The following is a 13,553-nucleotide window of genomic DNA, read 5'->3' as shown; positions in this document are numbered from 1 at the left end:
TTTTGGATTGATCTTGGCTCAAATAGCAAGAAAGAATCCTCTCTCTCTCTCTTTCAGACATTTTATCAAGCATCCGGGAGCTGTTTGGATTGGCCTTCTCGTCTCCTTATCCACCGCCTCGGACAACTGATCCCATTCCAACCTCCTCGATCCCTTCACCTGGATCCAAGCAGTCGTAGGGCACGGCCTCCGTCTCCGCCGAGGATGAGAGCTCGACAACGGAGTGAAGCTTGGAGAAAAAGGTAGGGGCGTCGGCGGAGACTTCGTCACCACCAGCGACTGGGACGCGGAGGGAGAGCGGAAGGAGTGGGAGAGCGCCGCGGAATGGGGAGAGGGCGCACCGACATTCCGCATAGATGACGATTTTGCGGTGTCCGCATGCACGATTTTATGCGGATTTCTTTTCCGTACGGAATGCGCCAGCCCGCACAAGGTTCAGTAAGCAGGGGTGATGAATATACAATCATCTGTACAATTGACAAATGCATGCGTCCGCACGAGAGCTCTATGTCGGTGAACTAGCCTGCTCTCCCAACTGGACTGCATTCAAGCTCAGCACAGGTGCGGACCTCCGCATACGTAGTTGTATGCGCACTCGCTTCTGCGTATCCACAAATAGTTAGACAAAAAATAGAAAAGTGCAATCTATTATAACGTAACTGGTTTTATTTTTTTTGCAGAGCATAGGATTGATGGCGTCATCACAAGTGTAACAGAAGATATTTAACTGGATTTTTTTGTGAATATTTACTTAGATTATTTTTTTTGGTACATCGTCTGCTTACACTAATCTCGCGTAAGCACTGCCATGAGAGTTCAGAGAAAGGATACATCATAGAGATGGAAAAACAGATACATGACGGATCCAAAAAATCTCTCTGAAGTTGTGAGCAACAAAAGAGATGATCCAATCCGCAACTCCGTTGTAAACACTTACAACCTGGAAGGCATCACACTTCTCCTATATCCTCCGGATGTCGACCAGAAGCGGATTATCTGCCTCCCATGTCCTCTCTTGTAGAATCCGCTTAATAAACTCTACTGAGTCTCCCTTTAGGATGATACTCCCAGCCTCTAGCACCCGTTTGGCATAGACGATTTTCTTCCACGCCGCCCTATGTTCCGCTCTAGAAACATATGCCTTAAAAGTATGTTGTCCCTCCGCAACTATCAATCTAGAATAGTGGTCTTTGATTACAAATGCAACACCGGTAGAGCCGCCGCCAACCAGCAGGTTACCGTCAAAGTTCTCTTTCAGATGGCCAAGCGGTGGGAGCTCCGAGGATTTTCAATCTTGTTCCAATTTGTGTGTGTCTATATATATATATATATATATATATATATATATATATATATATATATATATATATATATATAGAGCAAGTTTTGGATAAGTACGAATAAACCATTTATCGCTACCAAGGCTAGTTATCAGGAGATGCTTATCCAAACAAGTCTGAATCGGTTCAGCACACGCAAGCAGACTATACTCCGACCTGTCCTTCCAATCTATACTTGATAGTTTCGTTTGAGTTCATCTCCTCACCCCTTGGCCTCTGACCTTTACCGAACGACTACACACGTTACTTCACTATTTAATGGCAACAGCTCTATCTCTGTCCTTTCCCAGAAACAAACGTACCCAGAAGCGCTACATGGCATCTTGCCCGAGGCCTCATCCCCTTCATCCGCAAGGTAACAAAGAACGAAAGCTGCCTCAGTTGCGTCGCACCCCCATCTTCCTGGTGACTATCTACTTCCATTCCCTTCTCACCTTCCACTCCATTCCATTCCCTCAAGCTTAACAAAAGAGATAGAATGGCTTCCTACTCTCGTTTCTCTCTCCCTCTTCTCATCTCTCATCCGCCCCCTAAAAGGTTAGCAACTATTCTTCGTCATCTCTCTCTCTCTCTTCTTCTGTTAGTATTCGTTATAATCTAATCTCTGTTTCACAGATTCCTTTCGTTGTCACCGACGGTTCTTTCGGCATCAAAGCAGTGTGGACTCCAGCATGCACTTTCGAGAACGGAAAATGGTTGGCGAGGCTTCCTGCGGTATGGGGTCCATTATAGTTTAATACTTTAATGGCATGGGTTGTCATTTGTTAAGTTTATAATAGTTATTGTTTTCTTCTCTTTTATTCTAATATTCTCGAGAACTTTGATTACTGTATTACGTCGGTGAGCAGCAATGGGAGTCCAGAAATAGTGGTGCCAAGATCGGTGCCAGTTCGTGTTGCGCACGAGCTTCTTCAAGCTGGTCATCGGTATCTGGACGTCAGGTAATTATGATTATAGAATGGCTTAATCTATAGTTTTATTTGTGCATTTACTATTTTCTGTATGTTTTTTCTTTTTGTTTTTTTAGAAGAATCTTCTGTAATAATAATAACAGGATGCGATGGGTGGATGCCAACTCTTTTCCTTGAAAAAAAAATGGGTGGTCTGATGTTTTATTGGATGGTTTTGTAGGACGGCGGATGAGTTCAATGCCGGACATGCAGTGGGTGCTAAAAACATCCCTTACGTGTTCAAGGTTGGGTCAGGTATTGCGTAGTTAAACAATGTTTTTTTATATACTTTGCTTGCGTATATTAGTAGGATTTCTATTTTCTTTTGTTTTTCTCCTGTGGTAATGCTCTGTTTTCTGATTGATTTATGATAAATCTTCATAATTCTGTTTTATTGACAATAAAAATAATCCGGATTTATAAGTCCTTCCATTCTGCATTACTTTGTTCTGTGGATTCTTCCCATTGATTCTAGATATATTTTAGTATACGAATTGCCTATATTTTTTGTACCAGAATACATTCTTCTTTCTGGCATTATAGTTTTTTAAAGTCATGCATGATTTAAAACTACATAATAAAATTTCTAGAAGCAGGGATGAATCATCTTTTGCACCGAACTCATTCTTAGTTAACCTTCTTCAGTGCTTTGTTCCGTATAATAGTCTGAATTGCCAGATGCTCAGAATTGAGTATCCCTATGCTCCCATCTTGTTCTTGCTCTGTTCCTAATCATATTAGTCATAACCAAGCAAAAAAATAAGATTTCAACATTAGGAAGTCTGTCGATTTTAATGAAGCTCTCATATTCAGCCCCAATTAAGAATTTAGATCTTTTTACTCGTTTTGAATAGTCAAAAGGTGCTCCTTGTATGTTATATCTGAATGCATATTTTGTATTTGAAGAATATCCTTGGATGGTGCATCAGTCATATTTGTGCTGGTAATGCACATTGAGATTGACATAGTTTAATATGTAATCAGATGAAGAATCATGAGAAGTGTACCTTCACTGACATCAGCAATGATATGATCTTGCTCAGGATTCAGATTATGACCTTAAAAAAGTTATATTTCTCGATGACGACTGTTGATTAACTTGACTAAGAGCTGTAGATGCTTGTGACATTATGTTTATGTCCATGTTTAGCTACAGTCTTATCAGCATCCAATGCTAGAGAACAAATCTCTCATCTTTGATTGAATGTTTTCCATGTTTTACTCTGGTCATCAGAAAAAAGACAGACTTTGTAGAAAAAGTTTCAAGAAATAAAATTGAAAAAAAGAACTGCTTACTTTTTAAGGATATTCATACATGAAACTGCAGGAAATTGTAACGACTACTGAAAGTTTCAGGATTATTTTTCAAAGAGATATATAGGTAACTATTAAGTAGTACAATGTGGAGTTTTCTTTCGAATTCTTTCCTTGAAAAAAGAAAGACAGAGAAATAAGCGTTTCTTCTGCATGGCAAGACACATAACAATTACAAGTTCATTATTGGAGCCTTGGAGGAATTTACATGAATAGCATGAAATTTACAATTTGAGGTTGAAAACTGAATTTGAAGCATGCTTAATCATCATTAGTTCTTTGACATTTTCTGTCGACATAATATCATGATTAATCCTTCACTAAGAAAAAACAGAAGCTAGTCTAAAAATGAAAATCCTTGAGGATTTGTTGCGAACAGATTCAGCATTACAGCTAGGTTATGGGTTCATATCCATGCATTGTGCACTGCATTTATCTGAATTCAGGTTTACGTCATGCACAAAGGGATGATGATAGGAATTGAAGAAAGTGGATAGAAGACATGAGGAGAGGAATATATACAGAATTTAAGAACTAACAATGAAAGAGCATTATAATCTTACCGTTTGTCGACTTGATTAGAGTTGTTATGGCTGTTGTTTTTGTTTCTGGGATGATGATAGGAATGGAAGAAAGTGGACAGAAGACACGAGGAGAGGAATAGATACAGAATTTAAGAACTAACAATGAAAGACCATTATAATCTTACCGTTTGTCGACTTGATTAGAGTTGTTATGGCTGTTGTTTTTGTTTCTGTTGCATTAGCTCTCTAAATATCTTGCTATTAGTCTTTCAAAAATAAGAAATCAATGCTACGTAGTCTAGTTACAAATAATATTCAAGTAAGCAATAAACTTTGAAGCCCACTGCTCCACATCTTGATCGAAGCAGAAGGGTGTATAAATAAGTGGTTCACCATGCGGAAGCCTGTGGATAAAGCATTGCTTCTTATGCGGTTTAACATTCTATACAGTTTTCAAGGCATGTTATTTGGCTGCTGCTTAATTATTGGGTACCGTAGTACTCGCAATTCTAGATAATATCCTTAAGAACAAGTTTTCAGTGGAAGATGGTATATAAACAAGTGGCTCGCCATGTGTAAGCCTGTGGATATAACAATGCTTCTTATGCAGGGTTCGCATTTTACACAGTTGTTGGAGCAAGTCATTTAGCAGCTTACTTATTGGGTAGGCAGTGTTTGCAATTTAGATCAAAATCCTTAAAATAAATCTTGAGTGGAAAATGTATTGCAGCAGGTTTTATCATCACATTCCTACAATTGTTTTGGCTGAGAAATTGTCTCATATCTGTTTTGTCCTATGTGGATCACCTTTTAGCAAGTAGCTTCTCATTTACATTCCATCCTTTTTTGGTGTAGGGATTAGGAAAAATCCTAACTTCTTGAAGGAAGTGTTACAAGTTTTTGAGGAGGATGATGAGATAATCATTGTAAGTCTGCAAGTATTAAGTTTCTATTCTTTGCCCGTAAATTATGCTACTAGATTTCTGGCTTTTCCTTACTGGCAATTCTCTTCCTTTTCCTGTAGGGATGCGAGAGTGGGAGAAGATCGCTCATGGCTGCAGCTGAACTATCCTCTGCTGTAAGTAATAATTTGCTGACCTGCTTTGCTTCTGAACAATCAATAGCAGTTAATTTGCAATTAACAACACCATATATTGATGAGATCAAAGATGTTCAACATGAAATATATCTCTATCATTGGCAAGAAATTGTATGATTGTTGCAGTATAGTCATTATATTTATTAGTTAAATATTTACTGTTGGTCATGGTGATGATGTTGATTGTGCTAAACTAAACTGACAAACGCCTTCATTTCCCTCAGGGTTTTACAGGCATTACAGACATTGGAGGTGGTTATTCAGCATGGCTACAGAATGGACTCCCAACCGAGCAGTGAAAATGATCTGGCTGGGACATTTAGAGGTGTATGTGTTTCCATGGTGGAAAAATGAGACATGACGGCAGCTTCCTAATAATGGTTTTGGGCACAAATACTTCAACCTGTCATCATCCCATTTTTCCTCCTAATGGTAGTTAGCCTCTTTCGCAGAAAGAAAATTATATATTAGCAGCTAATAATCAGCAAGCAGATGTCTGTATAGGTTGGAAGTACATATGCATGAAGAAATTCTTTGTGCTATAATAAATTTCTTGAAGCTATTTAGAAAGAGAGCAAGGAGATAGATTAAGCACCAGAGGACCACGATTAATGAGAAGCCACTTTATCCTCGATTACGACCAAAGTAGCCACACCATGCCATCTATTCTTTGAAAGTTTAACTGAGATTTTGTCCAATGCGAAGCGAAGACAATGTACCTGAAAAGTCCAGGACCTTCGAGGTTGCTCCAGTGTAAACAGCAGAGGCTCTTAAGCACAAGGCAACTTTTCCTTCTTCTGTAATAAGCCAAGAGGATTCTTTGGTGCTCTGTAATTTGATCTCAAGACCTGCAGCAAATTCAAACTACTAGAGCATGAAACTTGTTATCAGCAACCTGAATGGTTTTTATCCTCAGTATTATTGCATCAGTGCTTGGAGGCTTCCCATGCCCGGCGAGCCGATGGGCCGGGTGGGGCTAGGTCAGCCCTACTCCTGAAATCAGCCTTAGCCTGTCCCGGTCTAGTCTGGGTCAGGCCCAAGCCCAAGCCAACTGAGATGGGCTGATGTTTAACTTTTACCAAAAGGCGACCACAAATTATTACCATGTTCTACGTGAAGCCGACCAAGTAGCAGATCATCCGGCCAATGTCGCTAGCATGAAGCAGTTGGAATCAGTTTGGACTGAAACGTTTCCTCCCGATCTTGCTCATCTTATCAGAGCAGATGCTAGTGGCATATCCTTCATTCGAATATAGTGATCTTTCATTCCCGTTACCAAAAGCCTCAATTTCGACTCGGCCTACACTGGTGAAAAGGGGCCCAAACATGGTAACTGGCCCAGCCCATTAACGGCCCTACCCACGGGTGCCTGCTCGAAATTCTGTCCCTAGTATGTTCGATTACAAATTATGACTAACGTAGTTAAAAGGCCTAAAAGATGCCTTCCACCAAAATAATCATGAGGAAGGACAAAGTAGGGGGGAGTCCCGTTGTTTGAGATGGATCGATTTAGCTTAGCATCGAATTACTCGGTTTGAAAGGCCTGCTACATTTTTCATTTGATGAGCATTAACTAGTTTTTAAAGTAAGAAGGGGATGGGGAAACAGGTGAAGAGGAGGAGTTACTGGGATCAGAACTATATATCACGAGTTCATGACCCTGAAAAAACGGGATTAATGGTTCCATTTGAAGTAATTTTTCTTGAACAGACTTCTAAGGATCAAAATTTCCCATTTTTGTTAAACATTCCCTCCCCGTTGCATAACTTCTCCTCAAACCCATGCCTTTTTGGTTAAAATAGATAAAAGAGCATATTTTGCCGCCAGATTGGATGCTCTGGCATCCAAACAGATAGGGTTCTCTTTGTATGTTTTGACACGAAAAGCAATGGTCGATCTCTTGACAAAAAAGAAATACAGTTCTGCAGCTTACTCATGTAAAAAGTGAATCTTGTTTTGTTCAAATGTTTTAGGAGGAACAACAAAGAATTGTTCTTCCTTACTTTTCACAAGTTTTCTGATGACAAGAAACTAGATATTACTATATATGCATTAAATTGACTGGAAATTTTAAAAGAACTTATTTTGATTTTTAATTTGATCATTTGTACTATCAACCAAAAAATACAATCATGAGTTTTAGTCTAAAGCAAGGGCTTGAGATTTCTCTTTTTCTTGCATATGTGAATACTTTATACTTGACCTCATGTGCCTTCAGGTGCTTATTGTTTATATTTACACTGCGTATTACTTGGATTCTTTGATTCTGTATAAATATCCAAAATTTTTCTAGCATATAATTGATATGTGATTATGCACATACAAATATAAGTCCTTACATATTTTTTCCCTTTAAGTCTTAGTCATTCTTCCCAAACTAAGGGACCAAATATAGTTAAATCAAATCATAAATACCATGATCAACCTATTGTCAGCTCCAAATAGGTCCATGCTACAGTATCCTCCAGTCCCCATAAGTTATGAGTGAGGTTTGTTCTGATACTATTTGTAATAACTTAAGACCTTACCAAAATGGCTAACCATAAAGTGTTATTTAGATTTTTGGCCCTATATAAATACTCAAAATATATCTATTACATATTCGATATTGGACTAAAAATGCATGTCCTCATCCCCCCTCCCATTTAAACTCGAACTTCTTCATCAAGTTAAGAGTCCAAATTCAATCAAATTCAATCACAAACACCAAAATCGGTCCATGGTTAGTCTCAAAGGGATCATGCTATAGTATTGCTTAGTTCATGATATGGACCATGTGCGTGGTCTACTTTGGTACTATTTTAGCAACCAGGATCTATGAGAACTCGTGCAAGCATATTTTTAGTCCCATATAAGTTATGCATTGGGAGATCTTAAGTACTTGCATAAGGTTAAAAAACTCAAATAATAGCTTCCGACCAGCCTTTTTAGATGAGATCTTGGATTGTTATGAATGGTACTAGAACAGATATAATCCATGACTTATGTGAACTAGGGGATACTGCAACACAACCCTTTTGGAGCTGAGCACAAGCCAATTATGACATTTCTGATCGAATTTGATTGGATCTAGATGCTTAGCTTTCTAAAGATACTAAGTCTTAACGTGAGAAGCGTACAAAGATCTGAAAGGGTGTATATTTAGTCCTACATTAGCTATACATTGGATAAATCTTGGATAATTATACAGAACTAAAAAACCTAAATAATATTTTAATTAACTAGCGTTTTTAGATGAGATTTAGGTTGTTGCAACTTGTACGTATAGGGTACTCAAATTATTATTCATGTCTTTTTAAATCATTATGGTTAAATAAAACAATCGCGCCGCCATCCTGTAATTTGACTATATGAATGGAAAATGAAACATGCATCCTCTTAGCACCATTACTTAGGTAATGACTTTACATGTTTCAGGTGGTACTTTACTTTTGTTATGTAGGTGCCTGTCTTTCGCTCTCTTCATTTCACATACTCCGATTTGAAGGCAGAATAGCAAGCTGTCTAGCGCACTTTGCTGGAAGTATCCACTAAATCTTTTATTGATCGTTCCAACCTTGTTGCAATTCACATCATTTTAATTGTTCAGATGACCTTTCTTTTTCCTATTAATTTGTAACTTTCATCAGGCTTTTCATCATGCCTGTTATTCTTTATGATTGTAATCCCACATGATCTGACATATGATTTAAGATGTTACACTATATATATGTGTTTTCTGTAACCATTTATCCTGGGCAACATAAAATACGGTCATCTTGGTCTTTCAAGCGAGACGCCCATGTTAAAAGCCCTGGATCAAATGGTCGACATTCCCTCCCACGTGTCATGGACGGGTCTCTACCCCAGTTTGTGACGACGGGCAGATCTCCGTCACGCTCCCTTCACCTCACACGGATGGCCACGGCCAAAAGCGTGCACCAGCCCTGAACGGAACTCCTTTGCGGCCAACAAAAACATTCCATGGCCACGTGTGTAGGGTGGCCTGGCGATTCATATTAGTACACCCGAACACGTCATGGGACCAATGTCCTCGTGCCATATGGAGTAGAACGCTCTTGGTACGATTGTTGGGTCCCTAGTCCAAGACGCTGCTCCCCTGGCATGAAGGCACGTTCCCGAAACTTCTGCGGTCCTTTCTCTTACCAGTTACCACCACGCGCTGCGCGCTTGCACTCTTCTCTATTTTACAGCCCCTCCGCCCACTTTCATTGAACCCAAGCACCAGCGAAAACCCTAAGATGGAAGGAAAACTGGCAAAGAACTCCTCATCCTCATCGAGAAGCTTGATGACGCGCCCGAAGACCAAGCTTCCACCGGAGATCCTCGAACTCATCGGCAAATCCGGGAAGAGCGCTTCCGCCTACGTCCGTTTCCGGGCCACCTGCAAAACCTTGTTCTCAAACCTTACCCCTCACCCCCGCCATCTCCCCTTTCAGCCCCCTTTCCTGATGCTGTCCCCCACCGCCGATGGCAGTCGCGGCCGGTTCTTCAACGTTGCCACCTTCTTCACTCATAACCTCCCGCAGGTTTCCAACATGACTCGCGGTAAGATCTGCTTTGGCTCTTCTTTTGGATGGATATTCCTTCTAGACTACAGATTTAATCCCTCCCTCCTCAACCCCTTCACCGGGGCCGAGATCCCCCTCCCTCCTCTCGCCGCCACCCCGGGCATCTTCGATATCCTACCACTGGATGATGTCCCAGCCCCACAACTTCTCGCATTATTATGCGGTTACCATCCAGATAACATTATGGACGAAGAATTCGTGGACATGATAATGCACCAGGCTGCACTATCTTCGGATCCTGCTCTCGATCCGCACGCTGTCGTGCTCGTCATTGTCAAAACCTACGCCCCGTACCGTTTCTACTTCTGTCAGCTGGGAGACGCATCATGGACCAGGATACAAATCCCCGGCAACACTATATGTTTTCTTTATGACTTCATACCATTTCCGGAGCGGCAGTTCTATGCCGTAGCTTCCGATGACAGGCTGGTTCGCTTCGACTTCAGCAGCCTGCCAGTGAGGGTGACAGTAGCAAGACTTAGAGGCATGCCCAGATGCAGACCGGTGTACTTGGTGGGATCGGCGGGGGAGCTCCTGCTGATCGGTGAGGGTTACAAAATTTCTGACCGGAATGACAGGATTACCAAGTTGTTCCATGTTCATAAGATCGATATTCTGCGCGAGCTGGACGATGAGCAAGGGTATGTGCAAGTGTATCGAGTTCATAGCATTGGCGATCGGGTTGTGTTCCTGGGACCCGGTCACTCTTTCTCCATCTCGGCTCAAGATTTCCCTGGGTTTAGAAGGAATTGCATCTATTTCGCCGACACTTACAACAAGCAATTAGCAGGCATGGAATATGTCAGCGTTGACTGCATCGATGTATTCAGCCTAGAGGAGTACAATACTGAAGATATATTTATTTTTAGCGAGGAGGAGAAGATTGAGTTGCCGAGGTCTAAGCCAAAGATGCCGTGGTTGGTTTCCCCCAATCTTAATTAGCAAGGGGGATGCTTGATGCAGTCGAAGTTTAGGTAGCATCCTTTTTAATATTTGTGTCGAGTTACTGTGTTTATCATGCAACATTTGTGTCAAGTTACTGTGTTTATCGTGCAACATTTGTGTCAAGTTACCGTGCTATTATGCTTTCAAGGATCTCGTTTGGGGTCCTACTGTGAACTGCATTCTCCTAATTTAAATGTTATGAACCTGTTTTATGCCATATTCGTTGGTTGTTCTTTTTCTTCTTTTCTTTTTTAAAAAAATTAGAATTATATTTTCAGTACCTTAATCTATTTCAATGGAGCTTGTGATTCATCCAGCTACAATCATTTGTATTTGAATCAATAATTGATATTTGATGAGGCATTAAGGATGATATCTTTCCTGCTCATGATCGATCAAGGCATGTGCCTGCATTCAAGTTGACGGTCTCAAACAACTAAGAAGTTATATTGGTTTCCATCAACCTGCTGGCCTTCTTAGATTAACAATTTTCTTTTGTTTGAAATGTCATTGTCATAACTTGCTAAATGTTCGAATAATATTTGCTTTGTTGTTTTTGTTAGGCAACTATTACTATGTAATGATGCTTTATTTGGTTTTCGATTTGCATAGTTTGTGATGTGTAGACTTACGTTTCAATTATGTGAGCACAAGAGGCAGAGGCAGAGCCCCACCTTTTATCGGTTGAAGGCTTAGAAAATTTTAGCCACCTAGTGTCAAAGCTTAGAAAATTTCTCAACTCTTGCCAATGGCATATTCACTGTGAACTTAATTACTGATTCATACAAAGGAGGTGGTTTGGATATTTAGGGAAAGAATCTAGTGCTTTGTATTTTCTAGTTTTGTTCTAATAGTTACAGCATGTACCTTGCAATAATAGGAGTTTGGAAGAAATCAACTGAAACCTTTCAAAAATATATCCTTACAAAATATATAGGAAATAATGCACTGTGGATCTAGTCTCATGAAAGGTTTGGAGGTTCCTCTACTACCCCAACAGAAAATACATTTATTTCTACTGTTGGAATGTCTTGTCTTCATGTTTTGAAAAATTCTCATTCTTTCTCTCATCAATTTTATGATGACGTTACTTTGTTGGAAGGCATGAAACAACTGATGAAGAGTAATTTGATGGAACTCTCCAAAGGTTTTGTGCAGTAACTGGGAATTTCTGGATCATAATTTTAATCTCATGCAATAATTCAGTGTTTATTTTGTCCTTACAAATGTTAATAATTTGGCAGTGTTGTTTCTTCAATTGCATAATGCATTAGCTGTTCTTCTGGTTTTCCTTATTTTCATTGGATAAATATTTTATGCATGTGTTTGGAGCTCAAGTTATCACATAATTTAATTTATTATCTTGGTATAGTGATATTAAAATGGAACTTGCTTGTACTACTGCATCCTCCATTACTATTCATGTGACATTGACTCTCATTCATTTGTTTAAGCCTCCTTTCCCATGTTAATTAGTTCTAAATTCAAAGACACATTTTCACGATGCTGATTTATCATTAGCAACATCTTATATTAACCTCCATTTTTCAACCAAAAAATGCTGATGAATTAATTAGTTTATTTGGGCTGCCTGAATTTATCTGGACCTTTTTCCCAATATTAAGCAGCTTTTGCTGTAAGCCTCTTAATAATCTGATTGTTTTTGTTTGTCAATAACTGTACTCATTCTTTTGAGCAAAATAACTATATTCATTTAAAAAAAGCCTCATTTTGTAGTTGAAGAAGGCTGCTTATGCGTGATCCAACAATCTGATCTTGTATATGATTTTTGCACCAGATTTTGAATAAATGGAGTTAGGGGGTCCTCTGATGTATGTTAATTTCAGATAGTTGACTTCTAATCGTTTGCATATATAGTATACAATGTTATATTACTATATTATAATCATATTATATTACATTACAATAATATTATATTATATGATATATTTATATATTAATATATAATATATTTTATTATGCTCTATTGTATAATTCTATGCAATGTCCTTTATGATAATTTTGTCATATAAAAATACTTTCTCAGTTTATTTATCAAACACATATTAAAGTGTCACAACACTTTATAAATGTAGTTACCAAACAGCAAACAACTTTTTATAAAAGCTCTATTTCAAAAAATTCTACTTTCAACGGCTCTACTTTCAAAAGTTCTACTGCCAACAACTCTCTCAAACAGAGCCTGAGCCACTCCTGGACACCCTAAAGCACTAACAATGGAAGGAGAATGGGGAATTAGCTCCTCATTGACAAGCCTAAGGATGCCCTCAAAGACCAAGCTCCTGCAACGGTACATCCTCGAATTCGTTGGCAAATCTGGGAAGAGCGTCGCTGCCTACCTCCGTCACCGGGCTCGAATCGTCTACTCCTCCAGACGTTTTGCAAGTGCTGCTTCGCCTCTTCTTTTGGATGGCTATTCCTTACCGACAAAGAATTTAGAATCGAGAAAACTATTGATTCACTATAAATATTTTAACTCTTATATGCCTGTCAACAAATATCTTAGTATTTCACTGCAAGCTTCTGATGTCTATCTAGATGTTCATAAATCTTATATACTGGATATTAGCAAATAATAACCTTAAGATTTTTTAACTTTAATTAAATCAATAGTTTAAATAATAACTATAAGATTTGTAACTTTAATGTCTATCAGATGCACAGACGTCATTGCATATGCTTATTTCAAAACCCTAACTACCGTCCAGGCTTCCCTACTCTACCGCTTCCACCTGATTGAGGCTGTTGAGGAACGAAAAAACCAAGAAAAACCGGGAAAAACGTAGGAA

At 39.2% G+C, this 13,553-nt stretch overlaps 2 protein-coding genes across 3 annotated transcripts; both read left to right on the top strand.

Moving 5' to 3' along the window:
• Positions 1–1,565: 1,565 nt before the first annotated feature.
• LOC103701063 (thiosulfate sulfurtransferase 16, chloroplastic-like) lies at positions 1,566–6,121 on the top strand. 2 transcript variants are annotated; one of them, XM_008783012.5, is made up of 8 exons: positions 1,566–1,877; positions 1,956–2,054; positions 2,189–2,281; positions 2,472–2,545; positions 4,739–4,792; positions 4,984–5,054; positions 5,153–5,206; positions 5,452–6,121. In XM_008783012.5, exons 1-8 carry the CDS (start codon positions 1,819–1,821, stop codon positions 5,524–5,526), a joined length of 579 nt encoding a protein of 192 aa, XP_008781234.1. In that variant the 5' UTR covers positions 1,566–1,818; the 3' UTR covers positions 5,527–6,121. The 2 variants fall into 2 exon arrangements, with proteins under 2 accessions (XP_008781234.1, XP_088568753.1); XM_088712627.1 differs by lacking the exon at positions 4,739–4,792.
• A 2,352-nt stretch (positions 6,122–8,473) lies between these two features.
• LOC103701151 (F-box protein SKIP23-like) lies at positions 8,474–10,804 on the top strand. Its single transcript, XM_008783124.2, has one exon. The coding sequence runs from the start codon at positions 9,469–9,471 to the stop codon at positions 10,738–10,740; it is 1,272 nt and encodes a 423-aa protein (XP_008781346.1). The 5' UTR covers positions 8,474–9,468; the 3' UTR covers positions 10,741–10,804.
• The last annotated feature ends 2,749 nt before the right edge of the window (positions 10,805–13,553 follow it).

The sequence above is a fragment of the Phoenix dactylifera genome, chromosome 16 (genome assembly GCF_051530095.1).
Source record: "Phoenix dactylifera cultivar Ajwa chromosome 16, Ajwa_hap1_PhDact_Kaust_v1.1, whole genome shotgun sequence".
NCBI classification, from domain to species: domain Eukaryota; kingdom Viridiplantae; phylum Streptophyta; class Magnoliopsida; order Arecales; family Arecaceae; genus Phoenix; species Phoenix dactylifera.
Note: the sequence above shows the minus strand (reverse complement) of the source record. Positions and strands in the feature narration are given on the sequence as shown.